A 25,962-nucleotide genomic window follows, 5' to 3' on the forward strand; every position below is an offset into this window, starting at 1 on the left:
ATCAAAAGACTGACAAGGTGGATTATATTGTAAAATTCTTTCCTCTCTCTCACCCATAATTTCAAAATACACTAACATACTTTTTAATGGGAATTTTTCCAGTTTTGTCTGTCAATAGTGTAAGTCTAGAATGAACTTTCTTCAAAAATCTCAATGTTGAGCTATTAAGCTGAAGCATATTGTACGCTATTTTCAGAATTTCTTCAGTCCATAACTGAAACACAAGAGAACACACATTAATATGAAAAATTCACAGAGCAACAACTGAGGAGGTCGACGGGCAACAGTGCTATGCCACACGAATGTACATATTATGATTTGCTATATGTTTGGCTAAAGACATGAACATAAATACAATAAAATAAAAGAATTTATAACGTAGACGGCACTTTCTAGCATTACATATGGAATTACCTGCCACCAGCATGTGGTGTGCTTGAGGCAGATAATATTATCAGACTAAAACCTACTCAGCACTTCTTCTGCTTATACCTACAATTTTAATAAATGAAACAGTAAATGCTATAATGAAAATTATTCACTAAGGGCCTCACATTTCATTTCTAATAGTTGTGATTATTGGCTTTCTGATTTGTAGCTTAGCTTTTCTCTTCCTGTAAGTGCTTCAACAATTGTAACACACAACCTTTATATTATTTACAGAAGACTCTCTTGTGAGAACACTCAGTAAAGTTTAATGTTAAAGAGTGTCTTATGAATCTTCTGGTGCTGGATGAATGGTCATGAAATTATTTGGATAGCTCACAAGTCTGTGACATAACAGTCACTAGAACATGGGACTCATACAGTCACTATGGCTCAGTGATTGTGTTTGACAACAAATTATGTTGTGGCACTTCTGGATAAGCAGTAAATAAATATCGATTCTCCTCACATAAATATATTTGTGATGATCATGGTACTACTGTTTCTTCCTAACTAACTGTATACTTCTGTGGTGGAAAACTTCAGAATTCTTCCATTCTGATTCTAAAAGTCTGATTAATTACATGCTAAATGCTGGTGATGCCATGAGAACACATGGAAACAAATAAAATGATGTCAAGTTCATGGATGTCAATGAAGAACAGCCACTGAGTGCAGGAATAAAAGAACAATATATTCTGCACTAAACATAAGAGTGGTCGTTACTCCTCAAGAAATAAGTAATGAACAAATAAATACTAATTTTTGGAAGATGATATCAAGATTTTTCTTTAGTACTTTAAAAGTGAACGAAATAGGTGGATGGTGAATTGTTTCATTTTTATCAGTTATAATTGTCAACTTTTATTTTTTCTTGATTGGTCTGGTTGCTTTTTGCACAATATCATATAGTCCATGGACTGTAATTCCACCTACACTCAATTAAGGCTTATTGATTTTATCTTGAAATAAACAACTTGCTCAAAAATTTTGTTCCTGCTACACCAACCTTTGGTTGCCACCACCTATTTTGAAACTGTAGCTGTGTTATGTCAAAATAACACAAGAACAGAATTCAATTTTATTAGAGATTAGTACTTGTTCCATAGATCATGAATACAACACTTCGTAATGATGTGGAACATGTCAGGTTAATAAAAAGTGTCAATACAAGATATTACATTACACAAAATATTACATTACACTTAATTTTTTTTGGTGGTTGGGGGGGGGGGGGGGGGGGGGGGGTGAGGAAATCACCCACTTACTATATCCAAAAATTCATCTAATGAGCAGAAGGAGTTGCCATTCAGAAATTCTTTTAGTTTCCTTTTAAATGCTATATGGCTATCTGTAAGACTTTCGATGCTATTAGGTAAGTGACAAAGACTTTTGTGGCAGCATAATTTACCCCCTTCTAAGCCAAAGTTACATTTAACCTTAAGTAGTGAAGATCATCCCTTCTCCTAGTGTTGTAGCCATGTACACTGCTATACTTTTGAATTCGTTCGGATTGTTAATAACAAATTTCATAAGTGAATATACAGGGTGACTAACCTAACGTTACCACTGGATATATTTCGTAAACAACATCAAATACTGACGAACCGATTTCACAGACCGAACGTGAGGAGAGGGGCTAGTGTAATTGTTTAATACAAACCATGCAAAAATGCATGGAAGTATGTTTTTTAACACAAACCTCCATTTTTTTAAATGGAACCCTGTTAGTTTTGTTAGCACATCTGAACATATAAACAAATACGTAATCAGTGCCATTTGTTGCATTGTAAAATGTTAATTACATCCGGAGATATTGTAACCTAAAGTTGACACTTGAAACCTCCGATGTTCAGTTGCGTGTTGTAACAAACACGGGCCACGCTCGGTGAGCAGCATCTGCAGGGACATGTTTACGATGACGACCGTGTTTACGAGTGTGGCTGTAGTACACTGTTGTGGTTTGGTCTAGCTGTTGCAGTGTCCGCATGTAGCGCTTGCTGCTATTGTTATTCTGCATTCGTCTTTGCACGCAGACCAACTGTAGTACACCGTGTTACCAGACGTCTGTGATAGTGTAGTGTTGTAGGAACTGTGACCATGGTGTATTCGAACTCTGAAAAGGCGGAGATGATACCTATCTATGGCAAGTGTCGACGAAATGCAGCTGAAGCCTGCAGGGTGTATGCAGAACGGTACCTGGACAGAGAGCATGCAACGTGCCGCACATTGCAAAACATCTACCGCCAACTGTATGCAACAGGTATGGTCGTAGCACGCAAACGGGTCCGTAACAGGCCCGTCACAGGAGAAGCGGGTGCAGTTCGTGTGTTAGCTGCTGTTGCCATGAACCCACACATGAGTACACGGGACATTGAGAGAGCCAGTGGACTGAGTCAAAGTAGTGTCATGCGCATACTGCATCGTCACCGCTTTCACCCGTTTCATGTGTCGCTACATCAGCAATTACATGGTGATGACTTTAATCATCAAGTGCAATTCTGTCAATGGACATTGACAGAGAATGGGTTGCAGCTCTACCTGTTTACCGATGAAGCGTGTTTCACAAACCACAGGGCAGTGAATCTACAGAACATGCATTACTGGTCCGTGGATAATCCTCGCTGGCTCAGACAGGTAGAGCGACAGCGACCGTGGACTGTAAATGTATGGTGCGGAATCATTGGCGACCACCTCATTGGTCCTCACTTCATTGCAGAGGCCCAAACAGCTGCAACATACATCGCGTTTCTACAGAATGATCAGCCAACGTCGCTCGAAAATGTCCCACTGGAAACGCGTCGACGTATGTGGTATCAGCATGACGGTGCACCTGCACATTCCGCAATTAACACTAGGCTGACCCTTGACAGGATGTTCGACGGGCGTTTCACAGGACGTGGAGGACGCATAAATTGGCCAGCCCGTTCTCCTGATCTTACACCTCTGGACTTCTTTCTGTGGGGTACGTTAAAGGAGAATGTGTACCGTGATGTGCCTACAACCCCAGAGGATATGCAACAACGTATCGTGGCAGCCTGCGGCGACATTACACCAGATGTACTGCGGCGTGTTCAACATTCATTACGCCAGAGATTGCAATTGTGTGCAGCAAATGATGGCCACCACATTGAACATCTATTGGCCTGACATGTTGGGACACACTCTATTCCACTCCGTAATTGAAAACGGAAACCACTTGTTTACGTGTACATCAACCCTCATGGTAATGTACATGTGCGTCAGTGAAAAAGACCAATGCGTCAGTGAAAAAGACCAATAAAAAGGTGTTAGCATGTGGACGTAATGTGCTGTTCCAGTCTCTTCTGTACCTAAGGTCCATCACCGTTCCCTTTGGATCCCTACATAATTCGGTGCTCTCCGATACAGTTGATCGAACAGCGGAGGAGTGGTACTCAAGCGTCAACATTAGGTTACAATTTCTCCGGATTAATTAACATTTTACAATGCAACGAACGGTACTGATGGCATATTTGTTTATATGTTCAGATGTGCTAACAAAGCTAACGGGGTTCCATTTAAAAAAATGTAGGTCAGTGTACAAAACATACTTCCGTGCATTTTTTAATGGTTTGTATTAACCAATTACACTAGCCCCTCTCCTCACGTTCGGTCTGTGGAATCCATTCGTCAGTATTTGATGTGGTTTATGAAATATATCCAGCGGTAATGTTAGGTGACTCACCCTGTATATATTGTTAGGCTACAGTGAGGATGAGCTCCAGCAATTATTCTGATTACACGCTTTTGTTCAATGAACACACTTTTACTCAATGATGAGTTACCCCAGAATATGATGCCATACGAAAGCAGAGAATGAAAATAGGCATGGTAAGCTAATTTACTGAGATGTATATCACCAAAATTTGCAATGACCCTAACAGCATAAGTAGCTGAACTCAAACGTTTCAGCAGATCTTCAGTGTGTTTTTTCCAGTTCAACCCCTCATCAATGAATACACCTAGAAATTTTGAATATTCTACCTTAGCTACCAATTTCTGATCAAAGTCTGTATTTATTTGTGGTGTCATTCCATTTACTGTGTGGAACTGTATATACTGTGTTTCGTCAAAGTTTAATGAGAGCCTATTTGCAGAGAACCACTTAATGATTTTCTGAAAAACATCGTTTACAATTTCATCAGTTAATTCTTGTCTGTTGGGTGTGACAGCTATACTTGTATCATCAGCAAAAAGTACCAGCTTTGCATCTTCATGAATATAGAATGGCAAGTCATTAATATATATTAAGAACAGCAGAGGACCCAAGACCGAACCTTGCGGCACCCCATTCTTGATTGTTCCCCATTTTGAGAAATCACCAGTTTTATTTATATATTAGAAGGCTAAGTGGCCCATGAAATGAGCACCAAATGAGTACGGATAAACAATCTGTGACAACAGCATCAGATACACAACATAAATCAATGCACACAAAATGGGCACAGAAATAAATTATGAAAATGAAGAAGAAATGCTTCAACATTCAGATTGTTATTAAGCACAATAGGTCAGTGCAACCCAGTCTTGCTTTTTATATCACAGGATGGCACTCTGAATTTAGAGAAGGAAGTTTAGGCAACAAATCAGGAATTAATTTGATCTGTAAATGTTAAAGACACACCCATAGTCTAGGAGTGGCGTCTTTGATTATTAATCAAAACATCCTCTGTCCTAGATTCGAACAATGCCACAACTTAAATTCTGAATGAAAATCATCAGCATTGGCAGCTGAAGATTTCTGGCATAAGATGTTACTCTCATTCCACCAATGGCCCTGTCAAAAAGGGCAGAGAAGCGGACAGAGGTTCAGGACAGTGTCTTGCTCTTGAGTTGGGAAACTGCCCCTAAAGGTGGAAAAACCGGCAATGATCAATGCCATTATAATGCAGAAGGCAATAGAAATAATGTGTACTCACATGACGTCTGGTCCGTAATTGAAAAAGTGTGATGATGATCTCTGTGTTGGCAAAAGATTTCGAAATACCCCATTCTGATCTCTGGAAGGAGTGTGCCAGGAGGAGGGGGATGATGAGAAAAAGACTGAATAACCAATGAAAGGAAAACATTCAACGAATCGAGGTGTGGAATGTCAGAAGTTAGAATGTGGTAGGGAAGCTAAGAAATCTGAAAGCGAAAATGCTAAGTCAAAATCCAGGTATAGAGTGGATCAGTGATGGAAAGAAAACAAGGATTCCTGCTCAGAGGAGCAAAGGGTAATATCAACATAGCAGAAAATGGCATAATGGGAGTAGGATTCATTATGAATAGGAAGGTAGGCCAGAGAGTGTGTTACTATGAACAGTTCGGTGAAAGGGTTGTTCTCATCAGAAACAACAGCAAACCAACACCAACAACAATAGTTCAGATGTATGTGCCAACATCGTGAGCTGATGATGAGGAGATAGAGAAAGTGTATGATGATACTGGTTTCAGTTGCCCGAGACTGCACTCGTGTGTGTGAGTTGCATTTGCATGAGTGTGTGTGTGCCTATGTGTGTCTATTGTTGACAAAGGCCATTGGCCGAAAGCTTTAAGTGTGAAAATCTTTTTGTTGTGCCTATCTGTGACTCAGCAACTCCGCTATATGGTGAGTGGCAACTTTCCATCTCATAATATTGTCAACTAGTAATTGCACATACTCTATGCAAGAATCACAAGAAGAGGATGTATACTTGGAAAAGGCCAGGAGATATGGGAAAATTTCAGTTAGATTACATCATTGTCAACCAGAGATCCTGAAATCAGACACTGGACTGTACGGTGTAATCAGGATCTCATATAGACTCAGATCACAATTTAGTTGTGCAAAGAAGTTGGAGTTGGAAGTACTAAGAAATGAAGAGATATGCTAGAAGTTCTCTAACACCATAGATACTGCAATAAGGAATAGTTTGGTAGGCTTTCAGCTGAAGAGGAATGGATATCTCTAACAGGGCCAATCACGGAAGTTGGAAAGAAAAACATGGGTACAAAGCAGATATACTTTGGTTGATTGATAAGAGAAGGAAGTATAAAAATGTCCAGGGAAATTCAGGAATACATAAATACAAGTTCCTTATGAATGAAATAAACGGAAGTGCAGGGAACCTAAGTCAAAATGGCTGCATGGAAAAGGTGAAGAAATCAAAAAAAGAAATGATTGTCACAAGGACTGGAGCAGCGTATAGAAAAGCCGAAACAACCTTCAGTGAAATGAAAAACAAGTGTGGTAACATTAAGAGCGCAATGAGAATTCCACATTCAACAGGAGAAGACTTGTCTTACAATATGATAGAAGAAGAAACAGGAGTCAATGTAGAAGAGATAAGGGATTCAGTTTTAAAGTCAGAATTTAAAAGAGCTTTGGAAGACCTAAAATCAAATACTCCATCAGAATTTCTAAAATCATTCGGGTAAGTTGCAACAATACAACTATTCACATTGGTGTGCAGAATGTATGAGTCTTGAACGCCATCTGACTTCTGCAAAAATATCATCCACATAATTCCAAAGACTGCAAGAGCTGACAAGTGCAAGAATTACTGCATAATCAGCTTAACAGCGCATGCATCCAAGCTGTAGATATGAATAATATGCAGAAGATTTCGTATCTGTAGTAGAATACTACACATGTACCCTGGATAGCATCTAATTATAGATATAAACTAAATGAACTAGTGCTAACTGGCAGCCAGACAATCATATTGATCTCCTGGCTATTTAAAAGCACATCCTAATCGAAATGGCACGGACTAAACCCATCGGTCATTCTCATGGCCAGCTGACAAGAAAACTGGGACTTTGCCTCAGGATTTGCCAGCTAAATATAGAAGGAATAAGCAGGGCTAAGAGTGATGTGCTGAAAAAGGTTCTATGCAGAAGAAAGGAAAAGAAGACAGGATGTGTTGAATGATGATCAGTTTGGCTTTAGGAAAGCTAAAGGAACCAAAGAGGCAGTTCTGATGATGGAAGAGGTTCAAAATTCTGAGGAAAACAGGGGTAAACTATAGATAGAGATTGGTAATATACAACATGTACAAGAGGGGTTGGGTTGTTTGGGAGAAGAGACCAAACTGTGAGGTCATCGGTCTCATCAGATTAGGGAAAGCCAGGGAAGGAAGTCGGCCGTGCCCTTTCAAAGGAACCATCCTGGCATTTGCCTGGAGCAATTTAGGGAAATCACAGAAAACCTAAATCAGGATGGCCGGACATGGGATTGAACCATCATCCTCCTGAATGTGAGTCCAGTGTGCTGACCAATGCGCCACCTCGCTCGGTAACATGCACAAGAGCCAAGTGGGAACAATAACCATGGAGGACCAAGAATAAAGTGCAGATTAAAAAGGGTGTAAGACAGGAGTGTAGTCTTTCACCCCCTCTGTCCAGTCTATACATCAAAGATGCAAAGACGGAAATAAAAAAAATCTTCAGGAGTAGAATTAAAATCCAGTCTGAAAGGATATCAATGGTAAGATTTGCTGACGGTATTCTTATCCTCAGTGAAAGTGAGGAAGAATTACAGAATCTGCTGAATGGAATGAATAGTCTAATGAGTGTGGAATATGGATTGAGTGTAAATGAAAGAAAGAGGAAAGTAATGAGAAATAACAGAAATGAGAACAGTGAGAAACTTACAATCAGGACTGATGATCATGAAATAGATGAAGTTAAGGAATTCTGCTACCTAGGCTGCAAAATAACCTACGATGGATGGAGCAAGGAGGACATAAAAAACAGACTTGCATTGGCAAAAAGGGTATTCCTGGCCAAGAGAAGTCTACTAATATCAAACATAGACCTTAATCTGAGGAAGAAATTTCCGAGAATTTACATTTGGAACACAGCATTGTATGGTAGTGAAACATGGATTGTGGGAAAACTGGAACAGAAGAGAATTGCAGCATTTGAGATGTAGAGCCACAGACGAATGTTGAAAATTAGGAGGATTGATAATGTAAGGAATGAGGAGTTCTCTGTAGAAACAGCGAGGAAAGGAATATATGGAAATCAATGACAAGAAAGAGGGACACGATGGTATGACATCTGTTACATCAGTGAATAACTGCCATGGTACTTGGAGGAGCTGTAGAAGGTAAAAACTGTAGACACAGACAGAGAATGGAATACATCCACCAAAAACTGAGGACATAGGCTGCAACTGCTCCTCTGAGATGAAGCAGCTAACACAGGAGGGAAGAAGAAGAAGAAGAAGAAGAAGAAGAAGAAGGTAAGTTTGCAAAGATATTGCATCATTATGATTTATGTAAGTAGAAATTTTAACACCCAAGTTTTTAATTCATTTCAAGTAATTGCATCATAATGTTGTTTTATTGACTAAACAGATACATTTAGAACACATACTGAGTTTGTTTCTATCATGTTATGGCATACATCACATTTTAAACAGTAGTTTACAATAACTTCATAGAAAAAGATAAGAATTTAGATTGTTTTCAACTATGATTAACCAATGGTAGCTTTCCATGAAAATATTTTAAAATATTCAACATGCAATACGATGTGTGAGAATCGTAAGGATAAACATGGTAATTCACTGAAATAATTAGCTACCCAGTGTCTGTACACCAAAGCACAATTTTTACACTGAAATTCTGAGGTACCCAGTTTTGTGACCTTTAATACCAAGAATTAAATTGTTCACTATAGTCTGTCAAAAAGATATAACTAGGCAGGGTAATCTGCACCTGTGCTTATCTTAGGAAATTGATAACAAAAAAGCAAGCTACATGGATTTCAACTATTATCTGTGCTCCATCAAACCATAATTAGAAACTACACCACTTGTGGGTTGCCAAAAGAAAGCAATAGTGATAAATAATAAGCACCATTAGACCCTTGTTATTTCGTGTTGTAGGAAAAATATATATCTTGCACCCGCTCCCTTTTTTTTCAGTGCTACTTGTAGGACTGTGTACAATTAGTGATTAAATTAACTGCCTCCTATTCTTCTTCTATTTTTACTGGATGTTTTGCTTTAAGTCTACTGTATTATAAACTGAATTATTATCCATATGCTTGTACAAAACAAATTTAAATTATTCCCTGAACTGTATCTGTTCAGGGTTGTTTATCACCTCATATGTTGCAATATCTTATGATTTGGAAGATGTCATTAGGTTTATAAAAGCATGACACTTTTTGACAATGAAAATATGGCTCATGTAAATCATTTGGAAGGTGTCAACTGCTTTACAAAAATATAATACATTTCTTCAGCACAAAAGTAGTTCTACACAAGAATTGGCTTCATCTACATTTAAAATTAGTAACTTGGTCTACTCATCAATCTAAGGGCAGCAAGGAATTGTTAAGCAAAAAGGATTTCGATTTGTTTCTAAAACCAATATCATTTTCAATCAGTATCTGCAATTTAAAATGATGATAGTCACCTAATTCAATGGTTTCAAACTTTACTTCCTTCAATGCAAGAACAAAGTTACATGAGTGGCAGCCACTTTTGTTCCCATTATTATATTTATAAATGTTTCAATCATTTTAAAACTGTGGCCTACCCTTAGAAACACACACACACACACACACACACACACACACACACACACACACACACACACACACATACATATATGTCTTGTGGGGCTGTTCTCTATACGCCTAGTCTTAGTTTAACAAATGCCAATTTGAGGTATCAGAATGTGTAGCAGATATTATTCTTGAATCTACACCTGCATCTGCACACTCTGAAAGCCACTGTATATTGATTAAACTTACCGTAACAAATCTAGTGGCTTGCCTCTGTATTGCTTTGATGTCTTAATTTTGATCCAACCTGTTGGGAATCCCAAATACTCGAGCAGTACTAAAGAATGGGTTGCAAAAGTTTTCTATATGTGGTCTCCTTTATGGATGAACCACACTTTCATAAAACTCTGCCAACAAACTGAAGTCAAGCATTTGTCTTTCCTTCTACAGTCCTTACATGCTCATTCCATTTCATACTGCTTTGCAATGTTACGTCGAGGTATGTACTCAGCCTGACTGTATTAAGTAACAGATTAGTGATCCTATAGTTGAACATTAGGGGATTGTTTTACCTACTCTTTTGCATAAACGTTTTTTTAGTTTGTTGTCATTCATCACATCAATTAGAAATTTTATAGAAGTCATATTGTATCCTAGTACAGTCACTCAATGACAACAGATTCCTGTACACCATAGCATCATCAGCAAACAATTGCAGATTGCTGCTCACTCTGTCTGTAAGATCATTTATGTATATAGAAAAAAGTCTGGTTGAAACACTGTATGTGTTAACAGCATTAAGAGAAAAGTTAACCAGCTTAAATCACATTTACAGAGATTTGCCTCAGTTTAATAATAGCTATTTATATTATCGTAAATTTAATGGAAAACTGATTTCTTTTAGAAAGGAAAAGGGACCAGAATTTGTACTATGACATTACAACAGCATCCATAGTAGCAAGAACTTCTAACTGTATGGTTCAATTTTTTTTTCTGTGCTTAATTTTTGTGTTACAAGAAATGAGAGAGATGAAAGGTGTTGTTCGATGCAGTCTACACAAAACTTTTTGTTGAAAACTATCCAAATGAGATGTCAGTTTTCTCATTTTTGGGAAGAGAAACATGTCACCAGCACTAATAACAAAATGGAACTGGAATGGTTTGAAACCATGGAAATTTCATAACCGAGAGCAAAATTTCTTTTAAAAGACACACGCTGAGGAAATACGAGAGAACGACAAGAAGAATTTTGTTGTTATTTTCTAATCCAAAATTCAAGGAGGGAAGAAGGAAAGAGAGGAAAGGGACACAACAGATTGGGAAATTAAAAGAACTCGTATGGGACGAAATCAACATTCTCAAGTGCAATACAATGTGATTCTTAGTAGAAAACTCAAATTAGGGATGCAGCCCATATGTTGACATTGAAATTTTTTACTATACAATGCTGGGGGAAAATAGAAAAACAGTTCACTTTTTCAGAGATTCCAATTTACTGGAGTTGCAACAGTGCATATGGAATACATGAAATGATTACATTTACAGATAAACAGCACAAGCAGTTCTGAGCTACCAGGTATCAACCCATGCTGAAGCACTCGTATTAGCACATGGTGTGGCCTCCATGTGTGGCACATTGATGCTGTGGCATGAGTGGAAGATGTGCTAGACATTAACATGTCTGTAGTCCCATTGCTAATAACTAGCTTGCAACAATTTGTGTTGACATGTCTGGGTCACAAGCCCTCTTATCTGTGCTGTGGTACCTGTACAATGTAACAATAATGCCTTTACAATACGATAATACAATACGGGCATCTGAGTTGCGTGGACATCCAGAACTTCATCTATGTGTGTGAGAATGTTCACGTGACCGCTGATACTGGCAACATCGCACAACTGATACAGCAAGTCCAACTAGTGTGGCAATTCTCCAAAACAACCATTCCACCACTTGAAACACCACAATTTGGTACCTTTCAAATTCACTCAGTGGCTTTACAAAATGCACCTCTATGGCATGGTTGTCTGCTTGCTTCACATGTTTACACCACACTGAGGCTTCCCTATAAGAGTGTAAACACAGGTGGCACTTGGTAGCTATGCCACTATGCTGTCTGTTGGTGGATGATGTTCAAATCATTATCAGTATATCTAATGTCCCCCTAGTGCCACGTGCCATCATTGGAACAAAACTGACATCACATTTCCAGATGTAATAACTTTTTTCTGGAAGTGTAATTTCTGCCTCAAGTCACACAGTTTCATGATCTGTTTTGACTTCTTAGCAAGACATCTTCAAATGATTTGAACATGTACATAGTAAACTAGACAATTACAACTGAACAGGCTGTGAGTGCCTCTCCTGGTCTGTCACAGATACTTTTTGTAACAACTTGGCAATCAGTGAATTAAGTTTCAGCTTTAAAAAAAACAAATACAGTTGTTTTTATCAAACTTTGTCACAAACTCAAAACTGGCTTAAACTGTATATCAGCACAAACATTTTGTTGTATAATCTTGTTTTCCAAGAGCTATCCTGAATGTCTGTGGAAAATTTAGATGTGAAGTCCACTGACCAGTGACTTACTAAGCAACTGCTCCCAAGAAAATATTGCTAGTTATAAAGTGTGTCACTGGCAGTATATTTAGTTTGGAAACAGTTTTATGCATGTAACTAATTGTGCTAAAGCCAAAACGGACATTCACAGACAAGACATACTGCCTTAGGGAAACACAATGACCATCTCGAAAATGAATGTTTTGAACACCAAAGTATCAATATCTGTTTTGACTTCTTAGTGAATTATATTCAGCTGTTTTTAATATGTTAACTCAGCTTCAAATATGATGGTTATGTTTAATGCTAACATCCTTTGGTGATAACTAAAGAAATGATCTCAAACATACTTCTGTGGAAGTTGTAGTAATGACTGTAAATGGTGCAAATGGCAAACAGTCCAATACACATAAAGTTCTTAATGGCACATTCTCTACAGTTTTTGGGCGTGTTACTATTTTGGAAGATAGTGGAAAAATTCAAAACAAGAACTGGGGACAGACAAAAGCCTGTACTGGTAATGGGAAGTTGTGGTACAAGAAATGGAAACCAATCACCATTGTCATGATCCTGAATTCAGCTTATAGTGTGTTCTGTGAACCGTGTTGAGAAATGAATGAACAGTGTAGCTTTAACTTTTTATAATATGAAATAACTTCTTTGCAAGAATGTGTCAAAAACTGTAATGTACATTAAAGATAAACCAATGAGGTTGTACAGTTTTCATCAGTCTGGCCTTGTATTTGAGGGAACAGAGGCTCCAGGGGATCCAGCCATTCTGGGTAGGGTTTTCCACAGTTTCCCTAAATTCCTCAGAAAATGTCACGGAACTTCCTACTATAAAGCCATGGTCATGAACCTGTCCCATCCTTGCAAAACTAGGCCCATAAATATGTAGATGACAGTTTATACAAATTATGTTTGTTGTTCTCAAACTGTAACACCATGCCACATTGAATAATTGACAGGCAAGGGCAAAAGTTAGCACAGTCTACTAGAACAACATCCTCCAAAATTTTTCATCCTGCACCAGTCAATTATAGTGTGATACAAGAAAATCTCAAGTTGGTTAACAAAAAGTACACCTAAGAATTAGTACTTTCAGTTTTATTTGCCATTTGTTGCATTTATATGGATATCAGACAAGCAAATTTCTTTCCTTTCTTCCCATCTCAAGTCATCTATGGGACTTTAAACACTAACCTTTGTTCTGTACTTTCCTGAAACTACAAAGACTTTCACAAAAATAAAATGGCTATAAAGCTAATTAGTTTTCTGCTTCAGAGTTTTTCTGACCTCGATTTTCATCTTCATACAGTATGCCATATGGTCTGGGTGCAACAGTTTTGTGAAGCAGTGGTACATTGCATTTTCAGTTCAACTATTAAGGGCCCGTTACAGTTCTATCATCAAACATTGTATTCTTTAACAATAATTATTACAAAAATAACTGAGCCGAAACATTATTTCCAATTAGATCACATAAAAAGTATCCTGCACAAATATGTGATCAACAGTGAGGAGAGAGGATACTGATGTACAAGTTATAGCATAAGTAATAAAATGATAACATGAAAGTGCTTTTATTTGTAGAGACTAGTCACTTTTAAAGCAAAAACTGTGTAGTGATTAGACATTGTTGATGCTTTATTACTGAGGTGATTCTATTACATTGTCCTTGGCTTTGTGGCACACTATAAACAGAATGGCTGAAACTTCATGTTGCATTACTCCCCTTAGTCAGTGAGTAGTTTCAGGATGACAAGCAAATTGCATGAGAGAGAGAGAGAGAGAGAGAGAGAGAGAGAGAGAGAGGGAGTCACAATTCTCCTAATCAGGTGAGGTGGGTGTGACTGACTTATTTTACTCTTCCAAGAAAGCAAATGACTGAGGAGAACTTTTCTTAGAACTGAGAGGGAATAAGTGTGGGATTCAGTTATGATACATTGAAACTGCACAGTGTCATCTAACCCACTGAACTCAATCTACTGAACTCTGTGGTATGTCATAACAGGGATCCAAAGTCACTTTTACTAGCAAGCACATTCTTACTTGAAAAAATACATATCCATGTACAGAAATTAAAATGAATACACCAGTGAGACACAGACCATGTAACAGATATATGATAATGTTCACAATGCTTACCTGCACTTAATACAGAAAATGTTATTTGTTTATAGTGCCCCTCAGTCTGTAGAGTGCCCCTCTGTCTTGTTATTTATAATGCACAGCAGAAGCCCCTCCCCTTGTTCTCTCTCATATCTGCCTTCTCATGAATACACCACCTTTTTTTTATTTGATTATTCCTTCTCTATTTTCTCAATTAACAATATGATAGTCATACCATAACAAGTAAATTATTTCTACCATGTCTATGTAATATGCACACACAATGTGGCTTGCAAGCTGCATGCAGCTCTTGTGTGAATTTAATGTGGTTTTTCTCAACTATATGTGGCTGTACACGCACAACCTTGTCTTCTTGTATGCATCAGTTAGTAGTCACTCTATAAGTGAATAATAATATAAGTGAGTGTAGCTTCAGCTGTCAGAAACGTGTGTGTGTGAGTTGCATTTGCGTGCACGCGCGCGTGCATGTGTGTCTGTCGTCTATTTTTGACAAAGGCCTTGATGGCCAAGAACTTATACTGTGACAGTCTTTTTGTTGTGCCTATCTGCGACTCAGCATCTCTGCTATATGATGAGTAGAAACTTTCCTTTTCATATTATTGTTACATTCCACCCTGGATTTTCCATTGCGTGATATAAGTGAATAATGTAATTCTTACTCTCCATGCAGGAAAAAATGTTTATGTGAAACTGTGTTTATTGTTGGTGCCCTAACCATTACAATGCTATCTAAGACACACAAATATCAGGATAAAGTGTTGAGTAAGGAAAGCAATAAGATTTTGTTTTTACGTAGAGAGACAGTAAAGCAACGTGTCCCATGTGTAAAATGGTCTTGTCACAATTGAATGTCAGTAATCTGAAACTTTGTCCATGACACTAAGCAGACTGGTTTCAGTGTAGACTTTGCTACTTGTTCTCTGTTAAGGAAAGCTAAACTGACATAACTAAAGGAAAAACTTCAAAGTCACAGTAGAAATATGTACATGTTTATACAGGAAGCAGATTTAACGACTGCAGCTGGTTTTGTCTTGACTGTTAATATTGCAAAATAAAAGAAAGAAGAAAAATACCCACTGACAAAAGTATGTGCCATTACACTGATCTCAATTTTTGAGATCATTTGTGTATGTGAAGCACCATAGTCAATACTCATGGTCATAAATGTAAATGTTGGTCTGAACAAACTGACAAATATTTAAGTGCACTTGTGTGAACTGCCCTCACCAATTATCAGGCTTCAAACAGCACACAACAAAGATGAGTATGTGAATATGTACATCACAAAAGTAATTTCTTAATTCTTGTTGTGTACTGAAATTCTGTTCAAGGATGTTAGTTTTAAAATAAACATTTCAAAAAATATTTTTTCTTTACAGAAATAAAAATATTTATTCATAAATGTTAACTATTTGCCTTTATGCAATAGGGTTCTTGTAGAATTGTTTCCATAAGTTTGCAGCTGCCAACAGGTAAGGTTAGTGACACCCTTTCTATACATTCAGAGTAACCAATTAGTCAGTTTAAGTGAAACACAACATTTTAATGTATGTAAGTGAACAAACACAATTTTTATATGTTTCATAAGGGTGGAGTGTGTGAGTTTTTTCTTTCTTTCCCTATTTTTACGCTGTAAGTACAACAAGTGTGAATACTCAGAATACTTACAAAATCACAAAGAAAATATGTACAAATATTTCTACCTCTAATTGATGTATTTACCATACAATATAATATCATAAGAACAGATAAAAATGGTATAATTTGTTGTAAAGGCTGCACAAGATTTTCTTCATGGTCATCTGTAAACCTTGCTTCTGTAAGGGCTCATATTTCAATACAAATGTCCATTACGAGTGAATGTTATTCCTCCTATTGAAATTGTTTAATGTGTTTTGGATGTGTGTGGCTTCTCTTTACAAACAAAGTAGAAATTTAGTCACGACAGCTACAGTTTTGTTCTGCAGGAAATTAAGTTACACTGAAACCATTGTATCAATATATGAGAAGGAATGTTGCTACTCACCATACAGCAGAGATGCTGAGTTGCAGATAGGCACAACAAAAAGACTCTTCACAATTAAAACATTCAGCCATTAAGGCCTACATCAACAATAGACACACATAAGCGCACGCGACCCCCCACCCCCCAAACACACACACACAAACACACATACAAATGCAGTCTCAGCAACTGAAACCATACTGCTAGCTGCAGCACAAGTGCGTGATGGGAGTGGTGACTGGGTGGGGGCAAGGGGGAACCTGGGGCAAGAAGGGGGAAGGGATAGTATGGTGGAGGGTGGTGGTGGACAGTGAAGTGCTGCAGGTTAGATGGAGGGGTGGAATGGGGGGGGGGGGAGAAGTAGTGAAAAAAGTGAGAAATAAAAAGACTGGGTGTGATTGTGGAATGACGGCTTTGTAGTGCTGGAATGGGAACAGGGAAGGGGCTGGGTAGGTGAGGACAGTGACTAACGAAGAAGGTTGATGCAAGGAGGATTACGAGAATGTAGGATGTATTGCAAGGAAAGTTCACACCTGTGCAATTCGGGAAAGCACAGGCTGTGAAGCAGTCACTGAAATGAAGGATATCATGTTTGGCAACGTGTACAGCAGCAGGGTGGTCTACTTGTTACATGGCCACACTTTGTCAGTGGCTATTCATGTGGACAGACAACTTGTTGGTTGTCGTGCCTACACAGAATGCAGCACAATGGGTGTAGCTTAGCTTGTAGACCACATGACTGGTTTCACAGGTAGCCCTGCCTTTGATGGGATAGGTGATGTTAGTGACCGGACTAGAGTGGGTGGTGGTGGGATGATGTATGGGACAGGTCTTGCATCTAGGTCTACTACAGGGATATGAGTCATGAGTGGGAGCAGGGGTTGTGTAAGGATGGACAAGTATATTGGGTGGATTCGGTGGTCGGCGGAATACCACTGTGGGAGGGATGGGAAGGATAGTGGGCATGACACGTCATGGCCATTGTCGATCAGATGGCACTCAGGAAGCCTGTCAGAACACCCTCCAGTTTGACTCTGTAGGCAGTAATTGTGCTGAGTTTAGAAGTGAACAGTGTTTGCAACATTCTCTTTGGGGTACTCCGCTGAAGAGTATGTACTCTTGAACAACTTCAGCCATTTGAATGGGGTCGCACTGCAGATCCGCAGGAAGCTGGATGGATGTATCAACAGACTGTTGCACATGTTGGGCACAGTGTATCAGTGGTGTGTTGCTACTTTCTTTAGTGGTCTGTGAAATATTCCCACATCCACAGGCAGGTTCTTGACATCCACATACTACACACACATTTCACAGCTGACGCACTGTGCGAGCAGTAACTGCTGGCTGAGGATGGTCCAGGGAAGAAATCTGGGCACATGTAGCTGCTGTGTAACTAAGGGCCATTGGGAACAGTCTGCTTGAGCAGGACTAAGATCATGTTTGCCTCTGGCCATGCAAAGCAACACAGCCAAGCATGGCTACCCTGGTGTCATGAAAGAGTTGACTGGAGAACGGACTGGCACTATGTTGTCTTCAAAGATGACATGAAGTATGCGAGTGATGGCCATACAGTTGTATAGTGTAGATCTGGTGAACAACCGATACCAGAGCGCATTTGTCCGTGACACACAGATTCCACTCCATGCTTCATGGTGTGGGAGATCATCAGTCACGGCTAGCAATCACATTTGGTGTTTCTTTGACAGGATGTGCTTATTCAGCAGGACAGTGCACAACCACATACGACCACTGTGATTGCAATGTGCTCTTCATAGTGTACAATACCTTTTTTGGAGGAAAACATGCCAGTATTCTTTCCGAGACACTATATCTACTGTATTCTTCTAAACTTCAAACCTTAGGTATGTACCTGCTGTGATAGCCATCTCCTCCTCAGTCTTCCTCGACTTCCCCTGCAGGTACGTATCGTAACATTTTGAGAGGCAGACGCTGATTACGTATTCTGTTAATGTTGTTACTATATTTCGTATTATAGATTTTATTTCCTAATCTGTATATGTTCAATTACTTTCTAATTCTGTCTAACCTACTACATTCTTTCATCATTCTATGAAATCTCACTACTAAATTCTTGTTGTTATTTACAACACAACTCACTTCCATTAAACAATTTAATAGCCTGATCTTCTAAAATTTCACTCACATCTATGAATTCTGCTAGTTTCTTCTCGGCATCATTAACTGTAACTCACATGTAATGTGATGACTCAGGTAATAGAAACATCTAATATGTCCTAATAGTTTATAAGCAACAACTGTTTTAGCTCTCACATGGTCCTTTCCTGTAAAAACAATAATTTTGGTTTCCACTGTTGATATATCTAGGTTATATTTTTCACATATACTGTACAATAAGCAAATTCCTTTTGTAGATCATCCTTTTGTTATGATATAAGAGCACTTGTGGATTCCAATATGACACAAACATTTCGATTTAACGCTATATCTGTGGTCCATGTTTCAATTTCACTTCAAATTTGGCCTCGTGAGGTTCAAGGTTGAACTAGTGTGCCTGCCCCAATTCAGGTTTTGAATTCTCACATTGTGTTGTCCAGTCATATTAAAATTTATGAGTACTACATTACGTTCTTGTGTAACTTCTTTCTTGTTCGATACATGCTGTGTTAAGCAATCACTTACAGATAAGAAGATGTAAATGATTTACAGAGTACCTTTTGAATACAACTGGTAACTATTCATACAGGTTTTCATTTCTGACAGAATGACAAAGCTATGTCTCAGTTCAGCTGTATTCTCTCTTGGTTCCGTGTAGTGAATTTAAATCTACTGTCCAGATGGTTCATTTTTCCCTTGTGCCTATCTGTCAGTCTTTTAAGAACTTTACTTAATATATCACACTAGATATTGTAGCATGTAGCTGACAGTGATTTTCCTGTTATATCTACAATTTAAATTTACTATTCTTTTTAATAAGTTGCTTCAAGAAATGATTCAAATCTCTCAAGAAATATGAGGTGCAACACAAATATTACCAGAATATATGTGCAGCTTGTGAAGTCTATTTAGTATGAAGAAATGCCACCAGGTGGTATCTCATACATCTTTTTTGCGGCAGTGCCTCAAGTGGCTTTGAGCCAAACGGTCACATTTAGTTTTTACACACATTTCCCTTTGTCATGTGTTGTGTGTCTTGTGAAATTGATGAAGGCAGATGTCCAGGAGCAACGTGTGTGCATAAACTTTAGTTTCAGATTTTGAAAAACTGCTGCAGAAACACAGAACATGTTGAGCCAAGTATTTGGAGAAATGACTCAGTTTTCAGTCTAAATTTGACTGGTTTAAACATTTTCAAGAGGGCAGAACATCGCCTGATGATGATTCCTATTCAGGAGAACCATCTACTAGCATTACACCTGAAGATGTTGCTGATGTTCGAAATACGGTGCTGGAAGATCATAGGAATCATAGGACAGTCTTCTGGGACAAGTCAGAAGATTGTGCCCAATGAATTGCACATGCTATGACTAGCTGCAAAGTTTGTGAAGCGAATTCTCAGCAATGAGCAGAAACAGCAACACACACAAGTCTGCAGAGAACTTAAAGGAAGGCTTGAAAGTGAATCGGACTTTCTTTTGAAAGTTATTACTGGTATGAAAGCTGGATTTTGGTACAATCCCGAAACCAAGCCGCGGTCATCACATAATAGTGTCCATCGCCACCTTGTTGCAAGAAAGCCCAGTAAGTGAAGAGTAATGTGAATTCCATGCTCATCTGATTCTACGACATGCAAAGAATTGTCCACAAGGAGTTTGTCCTCCTTTGCCAGTCTGTTAGTGCAGTTCTATAGTGATTTCCTCAGGCAGTTGGGGAAGGAAGTAAGAATAAAGCATCCAGAAAAGAGATGCAGAGGCAGTTGTTTCCTCCATAATGACAATGCAAGATCCCACACTGCACTGACCATCCATCAGTTTCTGTCAAAAAATAAAATGACATTTTCACCTGACCTGGCACCGAGTGACACTTTTTATTCTCCAGAATGAAACTCAAGTTAAAAAGACATAGATTTCACACAGTTAAGGAGATTCAAGTAGAACCACAAGTGGTACTAAACTGTCTCCAGAAAACGCATTCCATGGAGATTTTAGTTCATGGAAAAACTGCTGGGAGCAGTGTACACAGATCCAAGGGAACTGCTTGGAAAGTGATGGGAATGATAAGATCTGTATGAAGTACAACTGGTGTATTTTAGGAACTTTTGGGTAGCACCTTGTAGATTAAATGTAATATTGGTATCTGGTTCTTTTTAATTTACTTCTGAATTGTTTACAAAATAATGTATCCTTGTGTTTATTATAAACCTGAATGATTTTCATCAGTATTTGTTAGCTGTACCTGAACAGAATTTTCATCATGATTAGAGAATGTATTTAATGCAGGTTACATATCTGCTTGCTTTATTTTGTAATAGAAAAGTTATTTAAGTTACTGTATAACAGCCACAAAATTGTGTGTATCTCATTTTGACTAGCTTATGTCTGAGCTGTGTGATGTATAGTCACCTCCTAGCCATGAGAGGTTAACTAAGCAAGACTGTATAAAATAACCAAATGGTAACCTGATGATGGATACAAAAAAAACCCAAAGCACACCGTAACTGAACAAAGATTTTAATGACACACTGTGTTGTACTTATTTATTTTCAGTAAAAATATTTAACTTCTGAATTGTCAAGGGACCATAAATGATGTGTAAAAAATCATTGATGGTTACAATGCATGTTTTTATAAGATTTGTGTAAAAAGCTTCTTCAGAGGTTCCTACAGTCTGTGGACAGCAATGTTTTTGAAGTGCTATTGACTGTTGTAAGATTTCTGTCCAAAAGCTCTGTAGAATTATTAGCATTCTGTTCCATTTTTTTATCAGCAACATTTAGGTCATGGATTGTACACAAATTATTATATTGTTGTGCTTATTGAGAGATTTCTTTACTTTAAATCCATAAAACTCAATGTCAAGTCACGCTTTCCAGAATGTGCAGCTGAGAACACATGCAACTTTCTTCAATCTTTAAATAAAAGGACAAAACTGCACTGGAAAAATTCTTAAGAAATGCAGTGCAGCAACAGTACTTAATAATCCACCACGAAATATTGGTTTTTACAGGACTGATCTAGTTGTAACAGAGGGACAACAATAATAGTGTCCATAGAGGTCTAACCACAAAATGAACTTTCAAGGAAATAATAAATTTTGTATAACTGAATGTCATATAACAAATGTACCAAAATTTATAAAATTTTCTATAACATATAACCTGATTATGGCTGTATAGCTGAAATAGGCCTATAGTTCAAATAAAAAAATAATGTCTATAGCACCATAATGGGTCATACAAAATTTATTATGTCTTTGAAAGACATTTATTATGCAGCAGGCCCAGATGATTACAAAATGAACTGTTCTATGAAATTTTGGGAACACTGTTGAATGTCAGTAACTTCATGTCACAGCTTTCCATAGCAGTAAGTTCTCCTGAAATTTCACAGGATGTTCTACAGGCTGGGAAAATTTTAAATATCAGAAAATGAAAGCTTATTTAGACCAATTCAATAAGTCTGCCACAGCCACTCAAATATGAAAACTGAATAAATTACTAGTAACTTTAACCCTAAATTGTTCAGAGAATTCAGAAACATGTAAAAACACTACCACAATATCAACTGGAATGAAGAAAGGAAATAATAATGCTCTATAAAATATGGATAACAGTACTAAAAAGCAGGTACATGCAGCAGTCCAGCAGTCTACTATTGGGACATAATTAAAGCAAATAAAAAAGCAAACCATGATGTTGCAAGTAACAATTGTAGCACTAAGTGTGTGCCTGGAAAGTTGAATTTGGAATATGCTGGAAAATGTGGAAGCAAAACATAAGGAAGCAGTATGTTATTCTGGTCTGTGCAAAGTACAAATAATATTTCTTTTCTTTTGAAAAAAACTTTACTGACATGCAAAATGTAAATAAGCATTTCTGCACAAAATTTCAGGCATGAACTCAACCCCAACATGTATTCAGTTCACTTTTAATAAAATCACTGTCTTACAGAATTCACCAGAAAAATTGTTATAGCATGTCACATAAATTCTGATTCTCTTAGGTTACATTTTTATTTATGTTACACCATTTCTTAAATATCTTCCCAAATACAGAATACATAATATAGTATTATTGTATTACCCAAAACTTACTTGTGCAATGTCTTTCTTTGTGCAACAAAAATTAATATATGTAAGATTAACAAAATCAGAACCATAACATATGGTAACAGTCTTTTCTTCTAAAGTGTCTTGCGACCCCATTGTAACAATCTGCTTCAGCTTAGAGTCTTTAGGAATTTTAGCATATTTTCCAGTTCTCGCATCTCTAATAGAAGTAATGTCCAGCATGTCCATTTCCTGTTTAAAAATAAAGAGTGTCAGTATTTTCTGCAACAGCTAGCATTTGAAACAAAGAAAGAAGTTATTAAGCTTCCACACAGCCATCAAATATAACAGAAACAAGGTTAAGTAAGACACTAAAAATAATTCATATCACAAAATGGCATAACACACACAATTAGAGACAGACAGAGAGAGAGAGAGAGAGAGAGAGAGAGAGAGAGAGAGAGAGAGAGAGAGAGAAGGGGGAGGAGGAAACAAAGGGAGGGGGTGTCAGGGTGAGAGGGGGGAAGAGGAGGGGGAGTTGGAATATCTCTGTGTACCAGTCCCTCCAAAGAGGGCTGCTGCTTCTGCCCTGTGAGCTGTTCTGGCAACTGCCTGGTCTCAGTCACCTCATACACTTTTCTGGTCTTCACTGTTAACTCTGACAAGAGTTGCTTACAATGAATCACTAGTGGGAACACTTTTTTAAAGTAGTTACTCCTCCATCACTAACCCCTTTATTGTGACTTGTGACTAGCAGAGCCCAGCCTCCTCAGAGAAGAACCACCACAGCAAACAAACAATAGAAAGTTGTATTTGGTAAATTAACAGACCATAAACATCTTTCCTGATTTGTCTGAGTACTATGAATCTGCAGATTGACTGTATGACAAGGATATTCTTGCCCATAATAATAATAATGAACATCACACCAATTTTGCCCTTATGTTCTATTTTAGGAGGTCTTTGTCTAGCTTGAGTGTGGAATGAGTGAGTGTGAAAATGTTGGCACTAAACATTTCTTTCTGAAGGTCTCTGCCCAATGTGAGTGTGGAGGGAGTGTTGTCTCTGCTGAGCCAGAGAGTGTACGCACTGTGCGAGTGGCTTCTCGATAGACATCAGGAGCAGGTGCCAGCTGGCGGTGATTGTGGAGCTGGAAGTTGTATTGTAACGTGGCTAGTAAAGTGAAGATTTGAACACTAACCCCTCATATTGCATGTTTATGACTTGTGAAGGTTGCCACAAGCTGTATTAACATCTGTGCCACTCCATGTAGAATGCAGGGCAGTTATAATGACAGCTGCCTTGCAAGAACCCTCAAAGTGGTCCATAGCCCTGTTTGTGAATGTAGGAGCAAGGAATGTGAACTATCGAACTAACACATAAACAGCAGTCGTGGAAAGGATGTCCAGCTACCAAACTTGACAACTGAAATGGGAAGTGACAGTGGGCAGGTTAAGTTTCATAGTTTGCTGAATGATTGTTCTAGGTTAATGGGGTGTGTAATATGTTAATAAACTGCTCAGCTTGAAAAACAATGTTGTAATGTGTGCTACCTCATTTCAACTGCTAAAGAATTGTTCAGCTTGAAAGAAAAAAAAAAAAGAATTTTAAGACTGTCATTTTGCTGAGCAAACTAGTGGCTGATTAACTGTCAACTTCATTACTGCCATTTCTTAAATGTTGAAGAATATTTTCATTTTGGTATTCAGTTTTAAAAAGTTTCTTAAACTAGAAGCATATTTTCATTTGGTCATTCAGCTTTAATATGAGTAAAGATTGTCTTATTGGAATGTGCTGATATTGGAAAGGAAATGTTTCAATCACAAAAGGCTAAGGTTGGCTGTTTTGTGGAATTAACAAATGGAAGATATCAGTTCACTAAACAGATGAGAATTTTTTAATGTTATTTCTTAAAACTAAAAGAAAATTTTACTTTTGTTATTCTAGTTTTAAAAGGGTTTAAAGGTTGCCATATTTTGTTTATGCTTATCAAGTTAAATTTATTTGTCAAAATAAATTTGTCAAATGTTAGGTGTATGTCGTCTATTTAAATCAAAATGAATGTTGCTTTGTCTGTCCATTATGCATTCCTATACCATTCAGCTGATTGTGATGAAACTTTGGTGAGTTGTTGTGCAAATGCCTGTGAAGTTTTCTACATTAGCACATCCATTTTACATTAGGCAATGCACCAGTTGTTTCAACAAACGTATGTATTTCATGTAGTTTAGCAGCAGTTCATACGTTTTTGATATGTGAGTGTGCATGCATCACATAAATGAACTGATTCAAATGCATACAGCAACATTTCAGTTTGAGTGTAACATAACATGTGGTTTGATTGTGAAATTGTATTTGCTGGTCAACATTAGATTGTAGATATTATTTTTTTCCCAAGTGAATTTGTAATAGTCATCAAAAATCATTGTTTCCACTGTCAAATCAATTATACTACCTAAATTATAAGTGACAGGCTGATCTACACAAAATAAAATATCTTCAGAAACAGATGAACAATGGTAAGCAAGACGGGAAACAGCTAGAGTATGCAATGCCCAAGCCTGTTTGTTTGAGACAGATGAGCAACAGTAAGAAAGACTGGAATCCTCCTGTGTACACAATGGTCGAGGCTGTTCATCTGAAAGAGTCAAGCAGTGGGAAGCAAGGTTGGATGATCATGTATCACACCGCAGACATACTTCTGTAAAATCACAGCAACCACAGATGAATTTATTTGCAAATTTTTCCCAAATATCACACAGAATTACAAAACTCATCAGCAGCCAAATTTACAAGCTATATTAGAGGCCAAAATGATTTATGTCAATGCCAACTCTTTTATCATTTAGAAAAAAATACCAGGTGAAGCTGATAGTGTAAGGAATCAAGACAAGTTGTCAATTATACGGGGGCCGTTCAGAAATTAACCTCCGGTTGATTTAAAAAAATACACCAAGTTAAATAAAAATATTTTAATATATACATCTTACAACTACATCTTTGCACTATTTTTCTACATAGTCTCCATAGCGATTGAGGCACTTATCGTATCTCTTCACAAGCTTTGAAATTCCTTCTGCATAAAAATCACCCGCTTGTGCCTGGAGCCAGCCTGTGACTGCATCTTTGAACTCTTCGTCGTCATCAA

At 37.8% G+C, this 25,962-nt stretch overlaps 1 protein-coding gene across 1 annotated transcript in view; it reads right to left on the reverse strand.

Moving 5' to 3' along the window:
• Nucleotides 1–25,962, reverse strand: part of LOC124802835 (1-phosphatidylinositol 4,5-bisphosphate phosphodiesterase classes I and II) — a 390,603-nt gene that overhangs the window by 236,450 nt on the left and 128,191 nt on the right. Inside the window, exons 4-5 of the mRNA XM_047263846.1 lie at nucleotides 22,860–23,066; nucleotides 81–214 (exon numbers count right to left, since the gene is read on the reverse strand). Coding sequence (XP_047119802.1) covers nucleotides 81–214; nucleotides 22,860–23,066 — 341 coding nt within the window. The remainder of the gene's footprint in view (nucleotides 1–80; nucleotides 215–22,859; nucleotides 23,067–25,962) is intronic.

This window comes from Schistocerca piceifrons, chromosome 6 (genome assembly GCF_021461385.2).
Source record: "Schistocerca piceifrons isolate TAMUIC-IGC-003096 chromosome 6, iqSchPice1.1, whole genome shotgun sequence".
In the NCBI taxonomy this organism is placed as follows: domain Eukaryota; kingdom Metazoa; phylum Arthropoda; class Insecta; order Orthoptera; family Acrididae; genus Schistocerca; species Schistocerca piceifrons.